This window comes from Theropithecus gelada, chromosome 17 (genome assembly GCF_003255815.1).
Source record: "Theropithecus gelada isolate Dixy chromosome 17, Tgel_1.0, whole genome shotgun sequence".
Lineage (NCBI taxonomy): Eukaryota > Metazoa > Chordata > Mammalia > Primates > Cercopithecidae > Theropithecus > Theropithecus gelada.
The window spans coordinates 63,820,770-63,847,484 of record NC_037685.1 but is presented as its reverse complement, the minus strand read 5'-3'; the positions used below and the strand labels follow the sequence as shown (position 1 = coordinate 63,847,484).

Sequence of the window (26,715 nt, the reverse complement as noted above, 5' to 3'; positions counted from 1 at the left end):
TATGCCACTGCACTCCAGCCTGGGCAACAGAGAAGAACCTTGTCTCAATTTAAAAAAAAAAAAGTCACAACTTTTTCAAATACTAAGTCATGATTAGCCAAATCTCAGCTACTCTGAGATTTTTAAGTAGTTTTATAACAGGAAGTATTTTTTTTTTTTTTGAGACGGAGTCTCGCTCTGTCGCACAATAAGTAGTTTTATAACAGGAAGTTTGTTTTTTTTTTGAGATGGAGTCTTGCACTGTCGCACAGGCTGGAGTGCAATGGCGTGATCTCAGATCACTACAAGATTCGCCTCCTGGGTTCACACCATCCTCCTGCCTCAGCCTCCTCGGTAGCTGGGACTACAGGTGTCTGCTACCACGCCCAGCTAATTTTTTCTATTTTTAGTAGAGATGGGGTTTCACCATGTTAGCCAGGATGGTCTCGATCACCTGACCTCGTGATCCTCCTGTCTCAGCCTCCCCGTCACCCAGGCTGGAGTGCAGTGGCACAATCTCAGCTCACTGCAACCTCTGCCTCCCGGGTTCAAGCAATTCTCTTGCCTCAGCCCCCAAGTAGCTGGGATTACGGGTGTGTTCTACCACGCCTGGCTAATTTTTGTATTTTTAATAGAGACAGGGTTTCACCACGTTGTACAGGCTGGTCTCAAACTCCTGGCTTCATGTGATCTGCCCTTCTCAGCCTCCCAAAGTGTTGGTATCACAGGCGTGAGCCACTGCAACCAGCCTACAATAGGAAATATTTCTAGATCCTAGTAACAGACACTATGGTGAGACTGCAAATAGTTTACAGTTCAATGAATGGATAAATTAAATATTGCAGTTTATCACATAGTTGTGTAATTTACACTTGTGGAATTTAAGACCTCAACTCAGTACTACTGGCAATACAGACTTTAGAACACATTTAAGTAGAGAAAACAAAAGCTTATTTAATGCTGCTTTAATGCCCTAATTACCACAATCATCTGTAAAAAAAAAAAAAAAATCAGTCACACCAAATACTGCCTCTTAAATGCTTGTATGGGCCAGTAAAGGAATATTTGTAAGCTATTCTACATTAATCACATCGTACTAAAACATAATGCTTGACCCCGGTGGACAGACTACCACTTAATGTATTTGTATTTATCCCAATCTACACTTAATAGAATAAAATTATTGTCAACTACTAACACAATTATCAAAGACATTATCTAATATTTTCTTTTCATATTTTCTTTTAAACAGAAGTATTAGAGATGACAATTATCAACCTCCTCTGCTCTTTCTTGTAAATATACATTTGCTATTATTACCTATGAGCACAGTAGAACTAAGGGTGGGTGGTGTAGCTAAAGAACTTGACCAAGACATATCAGGATCCACCTCAGCTCCCAGACTTTCAGAAATATGTTTTGGAGTCTGACGACCCTGGGAGGAAATAAAAGAATTTATTTTTTTACAGAAATGCCCTGATCATTAAGGATATTATTTTTTCATTCACTTTTTATTTCACTTATTGTTTACTGAATGCCTATATGAGGAAGAATGCTAGGTACAGATTTGTAAATCTCAGGGGAAAGGTAAAACGCTATTGTCAAATTCTCAATTACTAAGTCATAAAAATAAACCAGGTAGAATATTTACCTTCACAAACTTTGGTGTATGAAACAAACTCCCACATACCACTGGGGGTAAAAAAGGGGAAAATTGTTAAGTTTTAATTTTATTAACATTTCTTAGTATTCTAAGAATAAAAAGCATTGTTTTTAATCATACCTGACTTATTTCTTTGTGGTGTTACATGCGTACACTGTAGAACAACAGGACTAAAATAAAACAAAGCAAATTCCTTAGGTTATTTTAAAAAAACTGGCAAAAACTAGTTTATCTTATTTTTAAAAGAAGATTCTCATTCATATAAATTGTTGGAATAGTACTTTTAGATATTTTATATTACTTTTTAAAAAGTAAATCTCTCATGAAGCATTAAATAATCACCAAGTGATGTTTAAAATGCCAACATATATATACTCACAAATTTCAGCTGCTGGAAACTGTATATTTTAAACTCAAAACTTTGGTAAAGTAGGCCGGGCACAGTGGCTCACGCCTGTAATCCCAGCACTTTCAGAGGCCAAGGTGGGTGGATCACGAGGTCAGGAGATTGAGACCATCCTGGCTAACATGGTGAAACCCCATCTCTACTAAAAACACAAAAAATTAGCCAAGTGTGGTGGCAGGCGCCTGTGGTCCCAGCTACTTGGGAGGCTGAGGCAGGAGAATGACGTGAACTCGGGAGGCAGAGCTTGCAGTGAGCAGAGATTGCACCACTGTACTCCAGCCTGGGTGACAGAGACAGACTCTGTCTCAAAAAAAAAAAAAAAAAAAAAAATTGTAAAGTAAATCATATTCTCTCCAAAGATGAAAAGTACACAATTTATTTTAAATTGATAATTCAAGGACGGACTTACTGCTTTTCACAACTGTTATGTTACTTAAAAAAAATCACAGAATATACAGAAAACCAGCCAACTCAACATCACAAGAACAACTTGCATGTTTCTAACATAAAAATTATTCTATTAAAAGACTCAACCTAAAAGATTATTTTAAAATATAAGATCTTCCACCAGGCTCTTAGCCAAAATATTAGCATAAAAATCAGATTCATCTTCATAAAACAAATATACGTAGGGAAATGTTACATTTAAATATTTTAATATAATCGCTTCATCATACCTTTCACTAAGACAGGAATTTAGAAGTGGACCGGTCACATCATCTGCTTGATGCATTTCAGCTTTCACTGTGCGAAGACTTTTATGTCTACTACTGGGAACATTCCTTCCTGAAACAGTACAATAATTCAGTGAGAATGTATATACTCTGGATTATAAATTTTCATTCTTTGGAAGTGTTTAAAAACAAAAAGTCTTATCTATACTGGGAAGAAGAATGTGTAGGGAGTTGTCAGAAGAGGTTTTTCCGTTTGCTGATTAACTCCCAAAAAGAATGTCCCAAGCACAGTGGTTTATAACCCCAGGGCTGGCCGGGCGCAGTGGCTCACGCCTGTAATCCCAGCACTTTGGGAGGCTGAGACAGGTGGATCATGAGGTCAGGAGATCGAGACCATCTGGGCTAACACAGTGAAACCCCGTCTTCACTAAAAATACAAAAAAATTAGCCAGGCGTGGTGGTGGGCACCTGTAGTCCCAGCTACTTGGGAGGCTGAGGCAGGAGAATGGCATGAACCCGGGAGGTGGAGCTTGCAGTGAGCCGAGATAGCGCCACTGCACTCCAGCCTGGATGACAGAGGAAGACTCTGTCTCAAAATAATAATCATCATCATCATCATCATCATCTTCCCAGGGCTTTCAGAGACTGAGGTGGGAGGATTGCTTGAAGTAGGAGTTCAACACTGAACCCAGGAGCTTGAGCTATGGTTCATGCCACTGTATTCCAGCCTGGGAAGAAAGCAACATCTCATCTCTTTAAACAAAAAAAGAAAGAAAGAGAAAAAAGGAATAAGGGAAAAGACATTTACTGAAAGCCTACCAATGTACCAGATCTGACCATATCATTTCTGCTAAAAAACCTTTCAAGATCTTACTTTTCAAGATCGAGTTAAACTCCATAGTATCAAGGCCTTTCACAATTTACTTATTTTCTTCATTTTTAATTTTTGTAGGTACATAAGAAATACATATATTTATATGACAATTTACTTAATTTTCATGATGCCATTCTTTTACAGTCTTTTTATCCATACCCAACCATGTGCATATCCTGAAAGAATGCTTTCTTTAATCTCTAGGACTTTGTACAAGCTGTTTCCCCTTCTTTGTTTCTCTTGACCTGGAACAACTCTTTCAGGCTTCCATTTAGAAACTACCTCCTCCAGAAAGCTTTAGTGATCCCTAAGGTAAGATTATGTGTTTGCCCCTCCTACGTGTTCCCTGAAGAGTTTATCATACACTGTTCTTTTCCCCCCATCAGGCTGTGAGCAATCTGAGGCAGAGATTTTGTCATTTATCACTGTATCCCTAGCAACTAAAAAATGTCTGATATGTTAGTTACTCCTGAAATATTGACTGGAAGAATAAATTGGATATAATTAGACAAAGTGAGTTGCAGACAGTAATAATTTCTATTCTTATTGAACACATCTATTTTCTAAGAAAATAATGTTCAGAGTTTCTAAAGCTATAGGTGAAATCCAATTTACAGTTTTTCAATATTTCTATTTTCTGTATTAAAGTACATTATATTTGACTCTCCAGGGCATTAAGTACTCATACGCTTCCAATAGTTGAAGGTAACTGCAAATTTGGCACCTGAGGCACTTATTATTACTCTTAGAAAATAGTTGCTTTGGTTGGTCCTATAATCTCTAACTTAGCTTTTGAGAAAAATAAGCTCTATCAATGTTACTAAAATAACACGAAGACCAAATATAAAACTATTTGTAGCAGCATAAATGTCTCATTATATTCTCATTTTTCAAGTTAACATGGACTAGACATAATCATTAATAAAGCAAATGTATAATTTAAAAACCCCACTTCAACAAAATATCCCACGTCCTTCTCTAATGAGATTTTTAATTAAAGATACTAAAAAGTAGCTAATTCTTGAAAGGAAATTGATTTTAAAAAATAAAAAAAATGAGATACCACTACACACTTATTAGAATGGCTAGAATTCAAAACACTGACACACCAAATGTTGGTGAGGATGTGAGCAACAAGAACTCTCATTCACTGCTGGTGGGAATACAAAATGGAACAGCTACTTTGGAAGACAGCTTGTAGTTTCTCATAAAACTAAACATACTCTTACTATATGATCCCACAGTCGTGCTCTTTGGTGTGAACCAAAATGAGGTGAAAATATGTTCACACAAAAACCTGTTTGTGAATGTTTATACCAGCATTATTCATAATTGCCAAAATTTGGAAGCAGCCAAGATGTCCTTCAATAGATGAATGGATAAACAAGCTGTGGTACATCAATATGATGGAGTATTATTCAGCATGAAATCATTAAAAGACATGGAAGAACTTAAACACATATTGCTGTTGGGAACAGGCCCCCAAATCTGGCCATAAACTGGCCCCAAAACTGGCCATAAACAAAATCTCTGCAGCACTGTGACATGTTCCTGATGGCCATGACACCTACGCTGGAAGGTTGTGCATTTACTGGAATGAGGGCAAGGAACACCTGGCCCGCCCAGGGCGGAAAACTGCTAAAGGCATTCTTAAACCACAGACAATAGCATGAAAGATCTGTGCCTTAAGGACATGCTCCTGCTGCAGATAACTAGCCAGACCCATCCCTTTACTTCGGCCCATCCCTTTATTTCCCCCAAGGAATACTTTTAGTTAATCTATAATCTATAGAAACAATGCTTATCACTAGCTTGCTGTCAATAAATGTGTAGGTAAATCTGTGTTCAGGCTCTCAGCTCTGAAGGCTGCTGAGACCCCTGATTTCCCACTCCACACTGCTCTATTTCTGTGTGTGTGTCTTTAATTCCTCTAGCACCGCTGAGTTAGGGTCTCTACAATGGAGCCGGTCTCAGCATATTCCTAAGTGAAAGAAGCCAGTCTGAAAATGCTATATTCTGTATGATTGCAACTACATGACATTCTGGAAAAGGCAAAACTACACAGACAGTAAAAAGATCAGTGGCTGCCAGGGGCTCAGGAGGAAGGATGGGTGAGCAAGTGGAACTCAAGAGATTTTTAGGGCAGCAAAACTATTCGGTATAATGCCATAATGGTAGATATATGACATTATACGTTTGTCAAAATCCGTAGAACCATACAAAGGGTGAACTCTAATGTAAACTAAGGAGTTCAGTTAATAATAACACATCCATTTTAGTTCAACAATGAAAAGAAACCTTGCTATTAAAAAAAAAAAAGTTAAAAAAATGAACTAGGTAAAAAAAAGTTAATTACCAAATAAACATTTCACAAATAACCTGAAGATCTCATTAATAAGCTGAAGAATGGTAAGAGAAATGCGTATGATTTAATGCAAAACGAAGGACTGCTGAGAGGCAGAAACAGCACAATTCCTCATAGAACTTCAGCAATAATTTAAAAAAAAATAATATATTACATGTCAGAACTGAACAAAGCCGGTTGAAAAGCACAGTTTAAGTCTATTACTCTTACTTTTCAATACTGAATCTCAAGTAAATTTAAAAGCAAAAGGTCTCAAGAGACTAGTCAGCAGATTTATGTATTATAGACTTCAAAAAGTTAACTCCTTTGCAGGGAGTTGAGAGTGGCCTTATTAATTCCTTACTATCCTTCCTTGGTTATAGATCAATTCTAGCAGGTTATAATTAAAAACTTAGCCATCTGACCTTAGGTATATCTTTCAAGATTCAGCAAAAACTGCTTCATGGAGCTTTTTCTGACCAACTAGAGAGACGGCTGTTCACTTTTCATGCACTTAGTACATGCTCTTATATCACACTAGTATATTTATTGTTATGGAGGCAACCAAGATGTGCTTACAAGACTGAGTACTTAGATGTGTTTACAAGACATGCTTACAAGACTGAGTACTTAGAGGTCAAAGGACATCTTATTCACATTTGTATCCTTAATGCCGAGCAGGTTGCCAGGCACAAGTAAGCAGTAAGTATTTGCTGAATGGATGACTCCCTTATCCATTTCTATGACTGTTACTACTGTGTTCTAACTATGCTTTGCCCTGTCATTTGTTCCTTTTTTTGAATCCTCCATATCTAGACTACTGTCGAGTCCTACAGTTTTTTGTTTTTTGTTTTTTTGAGATGGAGTCTCGCTCTGTCACCCAGGCTGGAGTGCAGTGGCGTGATCTCGGCTCACTGCAAGCTCCGCCTCCTGGGTTCACGTCATTCTCCTGCCTCAGCCTCCCGAGTAGCTGGGACTACAGGTGCCCACCACCACACCTGGCTAATTTTTTGTATTTTTAGTAGAGTCAGGGTTTCATCCTGTTAGCCAGGATGGTCTTGATCTCCTGACCTCGTGATCTGCCCGCCTCGGCCTCCCAAAGTGCTGGGATTACAGGCGTGAGCCACCGCGCCCGGCCGAGTCCTATAGTTTTATCTCCCACATCTACGTTCACTGTTATTACTGTAATTCAGACACTTGTCTCTATCACCTAGACCATTACACATCCCCTAACTGATCTGCCTAACTCCAGCCTTTCTTTTCTATAGGGATCATTCAGGTAGTTTAAAATGTAGATTCATAGGCATCATTTCCAGAAATCATAAATCAAGAGATTCAGAGTGGGGCCTGGAATCTGCCCTTTCAACGAGCACTCTAGAAGATTCTAATGGCACAGGCATGACATTTTGAAAAATGTTATCTCCAAAGACTGCTGTTTGATCATTAGGCTTTCTAAAGCAAATAATACCAGTACTCTGCAAATGTTTACTGAATCCTATGTATACTTGGTATCCAATAACATACATGAAAATATTTGCCCATTACCTATATTCTCTTTGTATATGCACTCCCTATTGCCATGAATTTCTTTCAAAGCATTGCTTATGTATGTCTCCTTCACTAGAAGCTCAATGAGAGCAGACAGGAAGTATTTCTCAGAAGCAGAAATAAGCCAAAATCGGAAAGATGAGCACGCAAATTAGCTAGACAAAAAAATAGGGAAGAAGAAGGTAAGTTGTGGGTAGAGGTAACAGTATGTATAAAGAGCCAGAGAGCATGGTGGTTTTGAAAATGAAAAGAAATTCAGTAGGAATGAGTGGTAAATGAAGATAGGTGAGGGGATGAATATGGCAAGCTGAGCCAAGAGTGTAAATCAGGGGCCTGATCACAAAGGAACTTGAAAGTCATATCAAGTTTAGATTTTGCTATAAGGACAAAGGGAGGTGATCAAAGGTTTGACACAATAAGTAGCATGATCAAATTTGCATGTGATTTCTCTGCTCAACAACCAACCAAATAAATTCAATTTCTTTAGCTTGGCATTCAATGCCTGTCTTTAGTCTGCCTTTTTGCCTTGTTTATTGGTCCCTTTCAGACACAAAACAACCAAAGTCAACCTGAATTACTTGCTATTTCCTGAACAAACTACATATTCTTCCTCATGTTGTTCCCTCTGCCTAGAACATTATCACTCTACCACATCTTCAAATTTCTTAATCTCACCTATCCTTCAAGGTTCAGCTCAAAGGAATAATTGCCTAACTCTGCCCAATACTATTTGCTTTTTCTTCTCAACTATCATTATATTTTTTTATATTTTTCTCTTGGCACATACTACATTCAACCTTACACTATACTTTATCTGTGTACTCTTTGTTCCCCTTACTACAGATTAATACTCTGAAGAAAAGGGAAAGCTCATTACTTATGTCAAGTAGGTAATAATTATTTGAATGACTGAATGTATAATCTTATCACATAATTGCTTAGAAACATGCAGCACCTACGCCAGGGAAACTCCTCTCAAATCATGATACTTACAGTATATTGGTAAAATAATCTCTGTTCTCTCCGATAGCCTGAAGAAATATAGTTTAATTAACAGCAAAACAAGTCCTAGGTGTTTTTGACAGAAGAAAGACATAATTCAGCAAATCTCAGTTAGCAAACTTATCAAAGGAGGGATGAAAAAGAACATTTACTATGTACCTACATTATTTAATTTAATCCAAAGCTATGAGACATTATTGTCATCGTCTCCATTTTTCGAGTGAGGAAAGTGAGGCCAGAGATTGATTTGCCCAGCATGATACAACTAATCAATGAGCTAAGATTTTAACACAGGTTTGCCTGAATTCCTATAGTTCTCCCCAGTCTACCATATCGCATTACTTACCTAAGTCTAATCTGAATGTATCTAATTCTTTTACAGGAGATTGGTACGGTGGCAGAGTCAGCTCTCGCTCTTTGAATATTATTGGAGTTGAAGCCAGCTGATTATAAGAGGGTTTCCTTTGTGGAGTTTTAAATAGGTTTGGTTCATAATTGTTGTTTTTATGTTCAGAGTCTTCTGCAGGTTCAGAATTATAGGGCGCAGCTTCTGAAGAAAGTTCTTCAAACCAATTAAGACTTATTGGTCCTAAATCTATTAAAAGAAAAAAAAATCCCACCTTAGTTTTAACCAGTGACAGACAAATTTATGACCCAGAACAGTTAAAGATCGTAATAAGGAAAAAAATGCTTAAGATCTTGACTATGGATTACTTTCGTTAAGGCATATTAATTAAACAAGATCATTAATCCATTCTCTTGCGAATCTATAGAAAGGTGTAACAAGAGTTCACAAAAGTGACAAGATGGCATTTAACTATATTATTAAAAGCTTATATATTAGTTTTTATTTTCATTTAATTAAATTTTATTTTCTTATTATTCACGGTTCGGAATTAAAAACTATTCACATTAAGAATACATGCCACAGATAAAATTCGGCCAGGTGCGGTGGCTCACACCTGTAATTCCAACACTTTGGGAGGCCAAGGTGGGCGGATCACAAGGTCAGAAGATCGAGACCAACCTTGCTAACACATTGAAACTCCGTCTTTACTAAAAATACAAAAAATTAGCCGGGTGTGGTGGCAGGCGCCTGTAGTCCCAGCCACTAGGGAGGCTGAGGCAGGAGAATGGCGTGAACCCGGGAGGCGGAGCTTGCACTGAGCCGAGATCACGTCACTGCACTCCAGCCTGGGCAACAGAGCAACACTCCGTCTCAAAAAAGAAAAAAAAAAAAGAATACATTCCACAGATAAAATTCAAATAATTCTGAAGAGTACACAAGATGTGGCAAATCTACGGGTATGAGGCACATGTGGACTCTCACATAACATGGGAATTCTCTCTTAAAGGGAAATGACAAATTTGTATTATGAGCTATCCACCCTCTACCATTACAGTTCCAAACTACTTTCATAATAACACTATGGAATCATTTCCCCTTTTCATGATGTTGACATTTGTATCAACAGTGCAAAGATGATGCTAGATAAAACTGCTGGCATATTTGCATGAGTTACAGCCGTGGCACCAAACTAACACTAGTAGTCATTATATTCCTTACCACTGTGTGTCCTTATTAAAAAAAATAATAATGGGCTGGGCGCGGTGGCTCAAGCCTGTAATCCCAGCACTTTGGGAGGCCGAGATGGGCGGATCACGAGGTCAGGAGATCGAGACCATCCTGGCTGACACGGTGAAACCCCGTCTCTACTGAAAAAATACAAAAAACTAGCCGGGCGAGGTGGCGGGCGCCTGTAGTCCCAGCTGCTCCGGAGGCTGAGGCAGGAGAATGGCGTAAGCCCAGGAGGCGGAGCTTGCAGTGAGCTGAGATCCTGCCACTGCACTCCAGCCTGGGCGACAGAGTGAGACTCCGTTTCAAAAAAAAAAAAAATAATAATAATGATGCCAGTTTAACATAAGAATGTCCTAATGAAGCAGTAAAAATTAATTTTAAAGCTCAATGCTTTAGCACTTCTTTTAATAATCTGACAAAATAGGAAGCATACATAAAGCATTTCTGCATGTTAAAGTACAATAGTGTCTAGAAAAGCACTCATGTATTGAGCTGTGATCTGAACAAGCAATTTTTTCAATGAAAAGTCATTTTTACTTGAAAGAACGGCTGACAAAGTAAGTTATTTCAACTTAAATAATTTGGTAGACATTTTCTCACAAATCAATGAAGTGAGCTTGTTGCTGCAAGGAAATCAGAGTTTCAAATGAAAATTAGAATTTCCAGTGGCTCATTTCTACCCAATCTTAAAAGACTGTTCTGAGATCCACGGTGATGTTAATGAATGTCATTTTTAAAATACTGTTTAATGCAATGTATTAATATTTGGAAACTTTGTATAATTCAGAATGCCACTATCTTCCAAATAATCACTGCACGATGTTGCACCATGGAAAGACCTATGGTATATCTATTAGATCTTTGAAAAATCTATGCAAAGTACAAGGAAAAATACCAAGGAAGACTATTAAAATATTCCTTTTTTCAACTATCTAGCTGTGTGAGGTTAATTTTTTTCATATACTTCTTCCAAAATAACAGATTTGACTCAGATAAGTGAATCCAGCTATCTCTATTTAGCCAGACATTAAAGAGAACTGCAAAAACGTAAAAATTATTCCACTCACTTGTTTTCAAAAAGTTATTTTTCCTAAGAATATTGTGATAATATGCAATGGGTTAGCTTTCATTATTTTCAAGTAAATTAATAACTTTCAGTTCTTAGTTTTTTTTTTTTTTTTTTTAAACAGAGTCACACTATGTGGCCAGGCTGGAGTGCAGTGGCCAGATCTTGGCTCACTGCAACCTCCGCCTCAGGGGTTCAAGCGATTCTCCTGCCTCTGCCTCCTGAGTAGCTGGGATTATAGGCACGAGCCACCACGCCCAGCAAATTTTTTTGTATTTTTAGTAGAGACAGGATTTCACCATATTGGCCAGGCTGGTCTTGAACTCCTGGCCTCAAGTGATCCGCCCACCTCGGCCTCACAAAGTGCTGGGATTACAGGCGTGAGCCACCGTGCCCGGCCCTAAATTCTTAGTTTTAAATTTCTAATATGGTAAGCTACATAAACAAAAGGACTCCGGGGGTCCTAGATCATTTTTAAGAGTATAAAGAGTACTGAAACCAAAAACTTAGATAACTTCTGCCATAAAGTAACATTAATGCTTCTGATTTATTGGTAATTCTTCCTACTGCTAGTCAAGGGGCCAGTTTCCTCTTTATCCACTAGAGGCTCTATATTTATCATCTGGTTGACCTGCAAACGATGATTATGTTGTTAACTGGATTTATGCATACATAAGGAACAGTTTATGGTTCTAAGCAAAACTGTGACGTATTGGGTTTTTAGCAAGCATTTTTTAGAAAACAATTTCTTGGTGTAATTTATAAAGTTACATAAAAATTTTCAATACCTGCTTTGTTGCAGCGTGTCTTAAAAATTTCAAAAAATGTTGGCCTCTCTTTGGATCCAATAGACATTTTTACCTACAATATTCCTCCAACGCCTGGTAAATAAGTCTGCAAAACAGAAGACCAAAATGCACTTACACAGGGATGCATCCCTTAATATGTGACCGAGGTAAAAATCAGAAGCGCTGGAAAATTTATCTGAATTGTAATTCAGTCCCAGCTCCTGGAACGATAACAGCTTACTGTGAGGTTGGGGACATTTTACAGTTGTGCTGTCCAAACAGGTGCCACTAGCCACATGAAGCACTCGAAACGTGGCTAGTGCGACTACAGAAGAGGATTTTCATACGATTTAGTTTCAATCACGCTAAGCAGCGACGCGTAGCTAGTGGGGACAGAGGGCTCCTGTTAGACAACAACGCCGCCTGATAATTCCCGTCAGCCTGTCTTCGGAATACAGCGACTACCGGGGGCTTGAGTAAGGCGGATGCAGGGTGCCCAGCCGCTGTAAAACACTTTCCTCAAACAGCAATATTCCGTTAAAGTGATCGTGTTTCCAATTAAAGAAATTTCAGATGGCGATATCTGGGACAGCTGGGAGGGAGGTAAGCCTTTGAGTGCAAGGCGGAACCCAAAGGCCGGGCTGGAGGCGGGAAACGGAGACCCAGGGAAGGGACGGGGCTCGAATTTGGCGAAAACTTGCCTTCGGGACAAGGACCTTTCCCTCAGGCATGAGTGGGGGTTGGCAGAGACAAAAGGGCAAGAGGCCGCGGCTGCGACCCGGGGCGTGAGGCGCTCCCCCGCCACGCTGGACTGGGACTGCGGAAGACGCGCCCGTCTCCACCTCCCCTCCCCCACCACTAACCCGCTCCAGAGGTGCAGCTCTTTTTTGGCCGGAGTAGACTGACAAAAACCGTGCCGGTCCCAAATCTGTCCGCTCAGGCTTCTCCCGGCGGCGACCCACCGCCGCAAAAGAGACCCGAGGCGCAGCAGAGCCACAGCAGTTCCACCTCTGCCGCCTGATTTCAGAAGCTCGCGCCACAAGCCCGCGCTGGCCACGTGACGCCGTGACGCGGCACGCAGCACACGCACCACCCGGAAGTCAGGCCTGGCTGGGCCGCGCGGGTGTTTCTCAGTGTGGCGAAAGTTAATTCCTTGTCAGGCATCACAGCCGTCAGTATCGGACCGATCAAAGCGGGAGCTGGAGTGTGTGTTCTCTTCTCGCTGACCCTTAAGAGTCCCAGACCACCCTGCTTGGAGGGGCCGCCCCTATGCCTACTCCAAGTCCCCCATCCCTTTCTTTTTGCTCTAGGTCATGTTTGGGTGGGCGCCTTCGGCACACGACCTGGGACCTTTGAAAGACCTTTGTTCTGACCTTAAAAGAGATGTTCTCTCAAGACCTGTTCCCTAAAGCCAGCCAATCTTACAAAAGCTTACAGTGGTCGGTGTGTGGTTGCGGATGACTTCACTTCGTGGTAGTGGGCGGGGCTGTTATTTGAAATCAGATTTTAGTTCCTGTAGCTGTGCTGCTATTGGGTAGCAGGTGTTCAAGACTTCCAAGCTTGAAAAATTGTGAAACCCATCTTAACTCGCTCATGAAGTGTTAGGTACCTCGCTCCGCAGGCCTTGGTAGTATCTTTTGCATTCTTTTTTTTTTTTTTTTTTTTTTTTTGAGACGGAGTTTCGCTCTTGCTGCCCAGGCAGGAGTGCAGTGGCGCGATCTGGGCTCACCGCAACTGCCGCCTGTCGGGATCAAGCGATTCTCCTGCCTCAGCCTCCCGAGCAGCTGGGACTACAGGCATGCGCCACCACGCCCGGCTAATTTTGTATTTTTAGTAGAGACTGGGTTTCTCCATGTTGGTCAGGCTGGTCTCGAACTCCCGACCTCAGGTGATCCGCCTGCCTCGGCCTCCCAAACCGCTGGGATTACAGGCGTGAGCTACTGCGCCCCCCCATCTTTTGGATTCTTAGGATTCGGATCACCTGTCTTCCTCGCAGGCTGAACTGGAAGACCTGACTTGATCTCTGAATTCGTTGGTTCTGTAACATGCCTAATACAAGGCTGAATAGGGTTTGTTGTAAGACCTACAAAGCCTTCAAATGGATTCAGTAAGTGAGAGTTGCTCCTATGGGGGCTTTGCTGCTTCCAGAAGGTGCTTGAGCAGTAAACAGAAGCAACCTTGGATTAGAAAAAGGATGGGCTCCACTTGGTTCCTTAAGGACCATTTTAGTTTGATAATCAGTAATCCTTAGCTGTAGCAGGAGGCCTTACTAATGCAGATAGATTCTAAAGCTTTTGCTCTAAGTCTAATTCGCAAAGAAATACGTCTGTGAGCCTTACTAATAACAGCTACCACTTACCGAACATTTTATGAGTTAGGCATTCTGCTTTGGGTTTTCAAGCAATACCGTGTTTAATCTTACAATAATCCTATAAATCAGTCAGTATTTGTCAGACGAGAATGCTGAATCAAGTAGTTAAGTAATGTGCCTGGTAGTAAGGCCCAGGTTTGAATTCTAGTCTGTTTGACTTCATACACTTAACTAACCTGTGATTTATTCACCCTATAAATCAGAACAATTTGCTTTGTCCCCTTTTTTGGGGGGAAGGGTGTCTCACTAGGAGTGGGCTAGTGAGAACCCGTGGCGTTTCACACAAGTCTCAGAAATACATTTTCTCTCATTATATACACCCCCCCATACCTTTATGTTTCTTGTTCTCTTTGTACCAGGGACTTGCCACTCATTAGCTCTACCATAATAGTTTCTTACTTATTATCTTCTAGTGCAGCTGCTCAATGTACTATTTGTATTCAATTTACAATATGCTTTAATTTTTATTAAAAACATTATTTCCGGCTGGGCATGGTGGCTCGCGCCTGTAATTACAGCACTTTGGGAGGCTGAGGTGGACAGATCACCTGAGGTCAGGAGTTCAAGACCAACCTGGCCAACATGATGAAACCCCATCTCTACTAAAAATACAAAAAATTCACTGGGTGTGGTGGCATGTGCCTGTAATCCCAGCTGCTCGGGAGGCTGAGATGGGAGAATCGCTTGAACCCAGGAGGTGGAGATTGCAGTGAGCCGAGATCATGTCACTGCACTCCCGCCTGGGAGACAGAGTGAGGAGACTCCATTTCAAACAAGCAAACAAACAAAAACCCCAAAAACCATTATTTCCTAAAAGTTGTATATATTTAATGTGCACGACATGATATTTTGATATATGTTCATAGTGAGATGATTACTACAGTCAAGCAATTAACATATCCATCTCTTCACATAATTACCTTTCTTTTGTGTGTGGTGAGAGGACCTGAAATCTCTCTTTGAAATTTTCCAGTATAAAATACAGTACCATAGTCATTATGCTGTAAATTAGATCTCTAGACTCATTCATTCTACCTAACTGTAACATTTTAGGCTCTGATCAGTCTCTCTCCATCCCTCCCAACTTCCTGTCCCTGGTAACCACCCTTCTACTTTCTGCTTCTATGTATTTGACTTTTTCAGATTCCACATATCAGTGAGTTTATGCAGTAGTTTTCTATCTGGCTTATTTCACTTAGCATAATGTCCCCCAGTTTCACCCATGTTGTTGCAAATGGCAGGATCTCCTGTTTTTGTTTGTTTGTTTGTTTGTTTTTTGAGATGGAGTCTTGCTCTCTCTGTTGCCCAGACTGGAGTGCAGTGGCGTGGTCTCAGCTCACTGCAACCTTCGCCTCCCGGGTTCAGGCAATTCTCCAGCCTCAACCTCCCAAGTAGCTGGGCTTACAGGAGCATGCCACCACACCCGGCTGAGTTTTGTATTTTTATTAGAGGCAGGGTTTCACCATGTTGGCCAGGTTAGTCTCGAACTCCTGACCTCGGGTGAATCCACCTGCCTTGGCCTCCTAAGCTGCTGGGATTACAGGTGAGAGCCACTGCGCCCAGCCAGGATCTCCTGTTTTAAGGCTGAATAATATTCCATTGTATAAATACGTGCCACAATTTCTCTATCCATTCATCTGTTAACAGACACTTAGGTTGTTTCCATAACGTGGCTAATGTGCGTAATGCTACAACGAACAAGGAAGTGAAGATATCTCTTCAGGGTATTGATTTCATTTCCTTTGGGTAAATACCCAGTGGTGGGATTGCTGGATTATCTGGTACTTCTGTTTGCTTTTTTTAAGGAACCTCATACTGTTGTCCATAATGGCTGTACCTTAAAATATTACCTAACATTACCACATTACCTTACAAAGGATCTTTAGAATGGTCACTACAGGAATATATGAATTAATCATTAATTAAAGCAAATGTGTGAATAAGCTGGAAATGAAAAACAGCTTTGAAAAAAAGATTCCCTGAGCAGTGAATTGAAGAGGTAGGGAAAAGCAATTAGGTAGGAATCAGGTGGCAATTAGACATCTGTAGATAGAGCTTCTCTCCCTCAATCAGGGTAATAGGCGGCAGCTCCCATTAGAATCTGAAATAAATGGAAAAGCCAGGAATGAATGTGAACGAACCTGATCAGGAGAAAGAAGGGGCGGATGAAGGAGGAAGGCAAAATAAGGACACAAACAAACTGGCTAGGATATTAGGCTGCGCCTTAGCACCTGCTGAGCGGATGGAGCGCTTTGTCCGTGTTCCCTATGGCTTGTACCAGGGTTATGGAAACACAGTGCCTTTGGGCCAGCCTGGACTCTCAGGGCACAAACAGCCCGACTGGAGGCAAAATATGGGTCCCCCCACTTTTCTGGCCAGGCCAGGGCTGCTGGTGCCCGCGAACGCCCCTGACTACTGCATGGACCCTTACAAGAGGGCGCAGCTTAAGGCCATCCTCTCCCAGATGAACCCCAGCCTGAGCCCGCGGCTGTGCAAGCCCAACACCAAGGAGGTGGGCGTGCAGGTGAGCCCGCGGGTGGACAAGGCTGTGCAGTGCTCGCTGGGGCCTCGCACCCTCAGCAGCTGCTCCCCCTGGGACGGCAGAGACCCCCGGGAGGCCCTGCCAGCTTGCGGGGTCACTTCGCCTGGCACCGGCCGCAGGAGCTTGATCCGCCTGCGGAGAGATGGGGACCACGCGGAGAGCAAGGCGCTCCCAGGCCCTGAGGAGGCCAGCCAGCCGCAGCCATCACCACCGAGGTCAGAAGCTGACAGGCCGGAGAAACCTGGGCAGCCGGAGGAATCGGGGGAGAAAGACGCCCTGTGCCTTCAGGAAACGAAGAGCAAGCAGGTGCCGGGAGACGCCGCCACGGAGCCTCTCCGGAGGCCCAACTTCCAGGTGGATCCTCTGTTCCCTCTTCTTAGTCCTCGACCTGCCCCATCCTCTCCCTCCTTTTCCATCTATGGGGGCAATAAGAGCAAAATCTTTTCTCTGTTCTTCCATGTACTTGGTGAAGGAGAGGGAGCTCTGAAAATATGCATTTCACGTGGCCTGTATGTTTGGTAAGTTTTGGGTAAAATAGGTGCCAACCCAACTAAGCCCGTGAAAACCAACAGTCTGGCAACTACTGCTACTGGGGGGTTTGGAGACGAAGAAGGGCTTCGAGTCTGTGATATATGAAATCAGACTTTCGTTTTGGGAAGATTGTGCCGGTAGCATTGTGGAAAATGGATTGGAAAAGTACCAAAGACGGCAGCAAAAAGAATCCCAGAGTAATCTTTATGAGAGATGAGAAACTGAATTAATGCAGTAGTCTTGAGAATAGATACAAGTGAGGTTAAAGAAGTCATTTTTTTTTTTCCTTATACAAAGTCATAAAGAAGGATCTGGCTTTTTTCCCCTTGCATGACGGTAAAGTACTTTTCTTCTTTCTTTTCAGTTTTTGGAACCCAAATATGGCTATTTTCACTGTAAAGATTGTAAGACCAGGTGGGAGAGTGCTTACGTGTGGTGCATTTCCGGAACGAACAAGGTAAGTAAAATAAGTAGGAGGTGAGAGGAGGATGGGGTGGGCACAGACGTTAAGCGAGGAAGAATCTGATTCCTGAGGGAGCATGACTGTCACAGTCTTGTCTTGATCTTGGTGGCATCCCCAGTGCCAAGTGTACCGGAAGTGCTCAGTGAACGAATGGAACTGAATCGGACCCGAGTTTCCGAACCATACTCTGGCGTTATAGTTGACAAAATGTCAGGTTACTTAGATGAGCTTTTGTCCTTGTGTACGCTGGAAGTTTTTGTAACCGTTTTTTAGTTGGTGTGCTTGGAATAGGTCTGGGCCTTAGCGCTAGGAAATTTCCACTGTTTGTCCACAAGGTGGAGCAATAAGTGAAAAAACTTACTGTAAAGATTTGCCAGTAAGAGACTTAGGCTACGCCTAAGGTTTCCTTTGCCCCCTTCCTAATTTAATTGCCAACATATTAGGATTGGAAAAGACTTCACATGAAATTCTGCATTTCTTTATCTTCATGAATCCCGTAGGCTCTGGTCAGTAGAGACCCTTCTTTGAGACTGAGAACAGCAGGCTGCCCCTGAGGCTTCCTCTTCTTTTCCTCGCCCTGTGCACCTCGTTTTGCAACAGTCTACATGGCCCGATGTTATTGCATTTGAGTGTGAACGCCCTGTACTATCGCATGTTTAGAAATTGCCTTACTGGCCAAAGGACTGTGGAGAGAGAGGGCAAAGAGGCATTGAGTTCCGGATGAAAACCTGACTTCTCACACGAGCTATTTACTAGAGACCTAGAGAGGGAATAGATTTTTAAAGTTGAAGTTCAATTTACTTCCTTCTCTTGCCAGAAGAAAAACGAGTTTAATTCAAACATTCCAAGGCACTAGGATACAAAGAACAAAACATAGAACTCGTTCTCAAGGAATTTATTTTGATAGGAGTGATGGAAACAAAATGTAATTTGGCAATACGTGCAGTAGCATCCTTCATATGGAAGCAGTACAGAGATAGCACAGGAAGGAGGGGATTAGCCCTGTCTGAGGGAAGACAGCTTGATGTCCAAGCAGGATTTTAAAGAATAAATAGGAGGAAGAGTTTACCAAGCAAGGCAGGGAGAAAATGTGCACAGGAAATTGCACAAAACCTTGAAAGCAGGTGGTATTGATAGGTAACCACAAGTAATTTAAAGTTTAAGCCGGGAAATACTGAAAAATGAAACATGTAAGAGCTAAAAGACAAGGACAAAAAGTATGACAGCCACTTCCCATTGAGTATCTACTGTGGTACTTGGTGTACATTATTGGGGAGTTTTCAGAACTATGGAAAAAGTAAGTATTAATAATGGTATTCCAGCTGGGTGCAGTGGCTCAGGCTTGTAATTCCAGCACTTTGGGAGGCTGAAGCGGGTGGATCATTTAAGGTCAGGAGTTCGAGACCAGCCTGGCCAACATGGCAAAACCCAGTCTCTACTAAAAAGACAATAAATTAGCCAGGTGTGGTGGCGGGCACCTGTAATCCCAGCTACTCGGGAGGGTGAGGCAGGAGAATCGCTTGAACCCAGGAGGCGGAGGTTATTATTCCAATTTTACGGGTAAGGAAAATTAGATTCAAAGAAAAAGTGATTAGTAAGAACTAGTATACCTTGAAACCTCAAGGGTAGAGGTTGGTAAAAGCAAGATACAAGGCAAGGGAATGGATTACTGAAATTAAGAACTGGGAGCCTCCGCAGGGTGTGGGTATGTATAAAAGCTTGTATTTTGAAAAAAAATGTTTCTCTTTAGGTTTATTTCAAACAACTCTGTTGTAAATGCCAAAAGAGTTTTAACCCTTATCGAGTAGAAGCAATCCAATGTCAGGTGAGCATATGAAACACTTCCATTGTGTCTATAATGTTTCATTCCTAAAATGAAGCCTCTGTGACAAAATGTTAGGATTTGATATAGCTGGATATTGGTATAGGAGTGTTCTGTATGTTTGAAATATTATATTTTAGAAAAATGGAAGCATAAATTCTAGTTTGCATCTTTTTGGAAGGGAAAGAGGGGAAGATTCACTATTTCAAGTTGCCTTATGGGGTGTGTGTGTGTTTGTCCTCTGACACCCTCGGCATAGTTAGAATGTAGTAATGTAAAAGGTAACTGCTATTAATTGTTTACTACATGCCACATTTTGAGATAGTGCTTTACATGCATTACCTCCTGTCATCTAATCTTTGTGGGAGATGTTATTTCCATTTTATAGATCTGAACGCTAAGTTCAAAAATAACTTTCCCAAGTTTAGATGGATAGTATCAGAGCTCTGACTGGATTCTATGGTGTCTCCAATGTTTAGAAATTCACAGAATTGGGTGAGATCCTTAACTTGCTTTTTGTAATCAATATGTTTTTAAATCTAAGTCCTTAGTTAACAATATTTCTTCTTTTTCTATAATTAGTAGAAATAAATGGGCCGGGCGTGGTGGCTCACACCTGTAATCCCAGCACATTGGGAGGCCGAGGTGGGCGGATCATGAGGTCAGGAGTTTGAGAACAGCCTGGCCAATATGGTGAAACCCCGTCTCTACTAAAAATACAAAAATTAGCCGGGCGTGGTGGCGGGCACCTGTAGTCCCAGCTACTCAGGAAGCTGAGGCAGAAAAATTGCTTGAACATGGGAGGTGGAGGTTGCAGTGAGCCGAGATGGTGCCACTGCACTCCAGCCTGGGTGACGCAGCAAGACGCCATCTCAAAAATAAATAAATAAATAAATAAATAAATAAAATATATGATATTTTGAAAACTAGCTTATAAGTGATTCATCCTCTGATTTTCTAGTCTGACATTCTCAGTCTGATGTTCGATATAACTACTTATTAAACTGGGTTTAAATGTATTTTCTTTTTACTCCACCCCTTTTTCTTTTCTCTTGTATTCACTTGAATTTTTTTTAATATTTCATTTTCCTTTCTATCATTTTTTAATGTCCTTTTGATGGTTACCATAGAAAAAACATGACTGTCTGACTTGTCAAAGTCTAAATTGTTAATGTTGCCTTTTTTTTTTTTTTTTTTTTTGAGACAGTCTTGCTGTGTCGCCCAGGCTGGAGTGCAGTGGTGCAGGTGCAATCTTGGTTCACTACAAGCTCCGCCTCCCGGGTTCAAGTGATTCTCCTCCCTCAGCCTCCCAAGTAGCTGGGACTATAGGGGCCCACCACCACCATGCCTGGCTAATTTTTGTATTTTTAGTAGAGACAGGGTTTCACTATGTTGGCCAGGCTGGTCTCAAACTCATGACCTCATGATCCACGCGCCTTGGCTTCCCAAAGTGTTGGGATTATAGGCGTGAGCCACTGCGCTTGGCCTAATCTTGCCTTTCACAGACAATGCAATGACTCCAGAACACTCTAACTACATCCTAACTTATATGCTATTATTGTATACTTATTTTACTTATATTTAAAATTTTATAAGATTGTTGTGTATACTCAGTATTCATTTAGTTTTAGCTACACATTATTTCTGTTATTCTTTGTATCTTCTTGTTTCTAGGGCCACTTTCCTTTGACTTGAAATTTAATGTTTTCCATAGTATTGGTCTGGAGGTGACAAATTCTATTTTGTCCGGATATCTTTTTTTTTTTTTGAGATAGAGTCTTGCTCCATCACCCAGGCTGGAGTGGCATGATCTCAGCTCACTGCAACCTCTGGAGTGGCATGATCTCATCTCACAGTGGCATGATCTCGGCTCACTGCAACCTCTGCCTCCTGAGTTCAAGTGATTCTCCTGCCTCAGCCTTCCCAGTAGCTGGGACTACAGGCGCATGCCACCACGCCCGGCTAATTTTTGTATTTTTAGTATAGACGGGGTTTCTCCGTGTTGGCCAGGCTTGTCTCGAACTCCTGACCTCAGGTTATCCACTTGCCTCGCCCTCCCAAAGTACTGGGATTATAGGCATGAACCATCATGCCCAGCCTTGGATACCTTTTTTTTTTTTTTTTTTTTTTTTTTTTTTGAGACGGAGTCTCGCTCTGTTGCCTAGGTTGGAGTGCAGTGGCCGGATCTCAGCTCACTGCAAGCTCCGCCTCCCGGGTTTACGCCATTCTCCTGCCTCAGCCTCCCGAGTAGCTGGGACTACAGGCGCCCACCACCACGCCCGGCTAGTTTTTTGTATTTTTTTAGTAGAGACGGGGTTTCACTGTGTTAGCCAGGATGGTCTCGATCTCCTGACTTCGTGATCCGCCCGTCTCGGCCTCCCAAAGTGCTGGGATTACAGGCTTGAGCCACCGCGCCCGGCCCCTTTTTAAGAGATATTTTCACTGGGCATAGAATTTCTAGGTTGGAAATAGTTCTTTATGCCCTTTAAGGATCTGAATTTCATTGTTTCTATGAAACAACGTAGCTCTTACTGCATCTCTTTTGAAGTAATCTTCTCTTCTCTTTCCCCTTCTTAAATTTGCTTACTTCTCTTTGCCTTGGTTTTTCAGCAGTTTTACAATGATATGCCTAGTTGTAGTTTCTTTGTAATTGTCCTGCTTGAGTTTCACAGTGTTTCTTGAAACTGCAGCTTGAAGATTTTAAGTCCTTTTGAGAAATTATCAACTGTTATCTTTTCAAATGTTACTTCTGCTCCTATTCCTTCTTTCTTCCAATTACTCATACTAGACCTTTGCACCATATTTCTTTCTGTCTCTTATGTGCTTATTGTGCTTATCTGTATTTTCTATGCTTTTAGCTCTTCTTGCTTTAGGCTGAATATTATCTACTAAACCATCTTCCATTTCTATTTCTCATCGCAGCTCTTTTTAATGGATGTGATTAAAACATCCATTGAACTATTGATTTTATTTGTTGTATTTTTCTGTTCCAGAATTTTTATTTCTTTAGAAGAAAACTTCAATTTTTCTGCTGGAAATATTAGTTTTATTTCCTTGAACATATTAGCACTTAGTGATTTTAAAATCTGTGTCAGAGAACTCCATTAACTCAATACCCTGTGAGTCTATTGCTGTCCTCTTGGCTTTCAAGTATGTTGTTCTGTCTCCTCATATACAGTACCTAGTTATTGTTGATTGAGTGCTAGCTATCACATGTGAAAAATCTATAGTGAGAGTAAACAGTCCCAGATATCAAGCACTCACCTATTTCTGAGTTTTCATCTCTAATGCTCTGATAATTTCTCAGTGATCCAAATAGTTATTTTTAGCTCAGCTTTTGTAGTCATCCAGCAGACTTAGTTAGAATTACCTAATCCACCATTTCCAGAAGCAGAAATCTACCTTTAGGGTAAATCCTTATTTTATTGAGCCTTTCTTTGTAAGGATGTTGTGAGAATTAAATGAATTCATATATATAAAGTGCTTAAGAGAGTGCTAGGCACATAGTAAACACCATGTGAGTTTTATTTGTTAGAATTTTCTTATAAGGAGGCATATTCTTCAACAGAACAGTTTGATTAAATCATGTTTAAGACTGCAATTAGAATAATAAAAATATCTATTTTCACAATACAAAAAGGTACATCTTGGCCAGGCGTGGTGGCTCACGCCTGTATTCCCAGCACTTTGGGAGGCCAAGGCGGACAGATCACCTCAGGTCAGGCATTCAAGACCAGCGTGGCCAACATGGTGAAACCCCATCTCTACTAAAAAATACAAAAATTAGCTGGGCCTAGTGGTGAGTGCCTGTAATTCCAGCTACTCACGAAGCTGAGGCAGGGACAATTGCTTGAACCCAGGAGATGGAGGTTGCAGTGAGCCAAGATCTCACCACTGCACTCCATCCAGACTGGGAGACAGAGTGAGACTCTGTCTCCAAAAAAAAAAAAAAAAAAAAAAAGTACATCTTGACTTATTCCCTGTGGCTATGGGACATGTAGAAAATAGAACAGTGATTATCAATGTCAAAGATTGGCAGGGTTGGGGGGATGGAACCAGGGTAATGTACCAGTTTCCATAGGATATTAGTTTTAATTATTGGAAGACAGAAATGAGATAATGGTCGAAAGGCACTGTTTTATATCCTAGTAAAGACTGGGCACGACTGGAAAGAAACATTGGTTTCCTCCAGAATACCCCTCTCTCCCAGTTTTTTTTTTTTTTTTTTTGAGACGGAGTCTCGCTCTGTCGCCCAGGCTGGAGTGCAGTGGCGCGATCTCGGCTCACTGCAAGCTCCACCTCCCGGGTTCACGCCATTCTCCTGCCTCAGCCTCCGAGTAGCTGGGACTACAGGCGCCCGCCACCACGCCCGGCTAGTTTTTTGTATTTTTAGTAGAGACGGGGTTTCACCATGTTAGCCAGGATGGTCTCGATCTCCTGACCTCGTGATCCACCCGCCTCGGCCTCCCAAAGTGCTGGGATTACAGGCTTGAGCCACCGCGCCCGGCCTCTCTCCCAGTTTTAACAACCCAAAATATATTCAGACATTGCCAAATATCCACTAGGGTTGGAGATGGAGTAAAATCACCCCTGGTTGAGAACATCCGCTCTAGTCTTTTTTAAATGTTCACTTAATTCCTACCCACTGCCACTCACCCTGACCTGCCTACAAATCTAAAAATCTAAATAGTGAAGAAACTCTATAAAACTCTTGATTAATTTTTTTCTCTTACACTATGTTGCCTTGACTGGTTCAGCTACAAATATAAAAATCTACAGAGTGAAGAAATTCTACAAAACTCTTAAATTCTTCTTTTACATTATGTTGTCTTGATTGGCTCCACAGTATTCTCTTGAATATCTTCTGTGATCATCTTGAAAATATATTTGACATTTAATATGATACAAGTAATTTTGTACAACTTGGTCTTGGCCTTCGTGTAGGACTCAGATGATGAAGATTTCAGGGACAGGGTAATAGGGAGCAGTACTGTGATTTGAGGATTACATTTGAAACACTAAACCGATCATTTAGTGTCCAAACTCTTCCTTGTTTCCTAAAGACCTGCTCAAAGTCTCATTGTTCCTGTCCTCAAAAGAAAAGACACATCGATCTAAGGAGGCCTCATCGACAAGAACTGTGTGGTCGCTGCAAAGACAAGAGATTCTCCTGTGGCAATATTTACAGCTTTAAACATGTGATGTAACTTGTACAGTGTGACTTGTACAGGACCTCTGAGCTCTTCTTGTAACTGACTGTGCTGTATTCCTTTTTTGCAACTTGGCTCTGACCTGGCATTGGAAAACGGCTAGGCTTTTGTACTTTTTGTAGGTTGTGTAACAATTGTACAATGTGAATAGAATAAAATAAATGCATGTGCACTAGACCATGAAGCCACATTAATTGGTGATCCTAGTGTGAAAACATCAATATATGGCATTGGGAAATGGTAGATACTGTCACTTATATGAAGGGGAACTAATGAAGAAAAATAGCCATTCTTTTGACAAATTTGTATAAGTCGGATGTTCTAAGCACTGGTTCTAAGTGTTATATATAGAGATGATGAAGGGGCAAGGTCCTTCCTTCAAGTATGCACAACTATAGCAAATGCTGAAGCAGCCTTTAGCATGTGCCGTGCATTGCTATAACTCACCACGGCAGCCATATGAAGTAGGAGCTATTGTAGCTTTTCATAGCTGAGGAGATGGAGGCACACAGAGGCCAGAGCAGAGTGCCAGGATTTAAACCAGGTAGAGTAGGACTTGCTTCATGCTTTCACAATTACATTTATACTTCTCAAGTTCAGAATGTGATAAATGCCATGAAGGAAACAGGGTGCTATGAGAGTAATCTTTTAGACAAGGTGGCTGGGAAGAGGTGACATGAGATTGAGACCTGCAGGATGAAGGGAGCTGGGAGAAGATGGTTTTGATCTAAGGGAACAGCAGGAGCAAAGGCCTTGAGGGGCTGAGGAATAGGATCCCCCTGGGACTGACGTGGGGCATGAGGCTGCAGAAGACAGGGCTCTGATCACAAAGGGTTCTCAAGGCCATGTTTAAGCAAATGACAGCCCATGAGGGGCTTTCAACAGTGCAGACACATTCTCAGTTCAAAAAGCTCACTTTAGAGGGAGACTGGTTGGGAGGTTAATGAACACATGAGCAAACTGATGGCTTGGACAAGGGTGGTGGCCAGGGAGAGGAAGAGAAATCCATGGGTTTAAGGTAATGTTTGAAAATGTGCAGGGCTGGCAGTGGAAGATGGAGGAAATAAACAATGACTCTTAATATTGTGCTTTGAGCTGTAGGGTGAATGGAATTGAGAGCTATACCAGGTAGGAGGCATGTTCTGGGGTCAGGTTACCTACCTGCAAATCCTGGCTGCCGTACTTAAGAGATAATTTTGGGCAAGTCACTCTCTACCCCTTAGTTTACCTATCTGTAAAATGGAGATGATGATAGTCCTCACACCACCAAGAGATAGGAACTAAAGGAGTTGAGGCATGTTCATCACTTAGAATAATTAGTGCCTGTCACTTTGAGGGCTCGATACATTTACCTCTTATTTTAGTGGAGCTATTTAGTAATGTGGGGAAGGGTTTCTGTTTTCAACATAAGTCTGAAGTGCTGGAGACATCCAAACGGAGATGTCATGTAGCCTACTGGGTATATGTATCTGGAATTTAGGAGGTAAGTCAGAGTTAGGGATAGATTTGGAGATAAATAGTTTTTAAAACCATGGGCCTGGATGGAATCACCTGCACCAAAATCTCACAAATCACCACTAATTAACTGACTAATGTAACCAAACACCACCTGTTCCCCAACAACCTATGGACATAAAAAAATTTAAAAATACAGTTTCACAGAAGCGGGAAAGAAGGGAGTACAACACAGGGCTCTGGGGGCATACCAACACTTAGAGCAATTATTCTAAAACCTTAACATCCCAGGAGTCACTGGGTGAGCTTGTTAAATGAAGATTCTGATTCAGTAGGTCTGGGGTCTGAGACTGCAAATCTAGGAAGCTCCCAGATGCCATCAATGCTGCTGGTTCCCC

General features: G+C 41.5%; 2 protein-coding genes across 2 annotated transcripts in view; one reads left to right on the top strand and one right to left on the bottom strand.

Moving 5' to 3' along the window:
- BRCA2 (BRCA2, DNA repair associated) overlaps positions 1 to 12,969 on the bottom strand; it is an 86,356-nt gene extending 73,387 nt beyond the window's left edge. The window contains exons 1-7 of the mRNA XM_025363964.1: positions 12,787 to 12,969; positions 11,924 to 12,029; positions 8,837 to 9,085; positions 2,726 to 2,834; positions 1,763 to 1,812; positions 1,631 to 1,671; positions 1,300 to 1,414 (exon numbers count right to left, since the gene is read on the bottom strand). Of these exons, the coding sequence (XP_025219749.1) occupies positions 1,300 to 1,414; positions 1,631 to 1,671; positions 1,763 to 1,812; positions 2,726 to 2,834; positions 8,837 to 9,085; positions 11,924 to 11,990 (631 nt within the window). The 5' untranslated portion in view covers positions 11,991 to 12,029; positions 12,787 to 12,969. The remainder of the gene's footprint in view (positions 1 to 1,299; positions 1,415 to 1,630; positions 1,672 to 1,762; positions 1,813 to 2,725; positions 2,835 to 8,836; positions 9,086 to 11,923; positions 12,030 to 12,786) is intronic.
- A 3,543-nt stretch (positions 12,970 to 16,512) lies between these two features.
- ZAR1L (zygote arrest 1 like) lies at positions 16,513 to 25,038 on the top strand. The gene is made up of 4 exons (XM_025364793.1): positions 16,513 to 17,190; positions 17,732 to 17,824; positions 19,581 to 19,655; positions 24,716 to 25,038. Exons 1-4 carry the CDS (start codon positions 16,537 to 16,539, stop codon positions 24,857 to 24,859), a joined length of 966 nt encoding a protein of 321 aa, XP_025220578.1. The 5' UTR covers positions 16,513 to 16,536; the 3' UTR covers positions 24,860 to 25,038.
- The last annotated feature ends 1,677 nt before the right edge of the window (positions 25,039 to 26,715 follow it).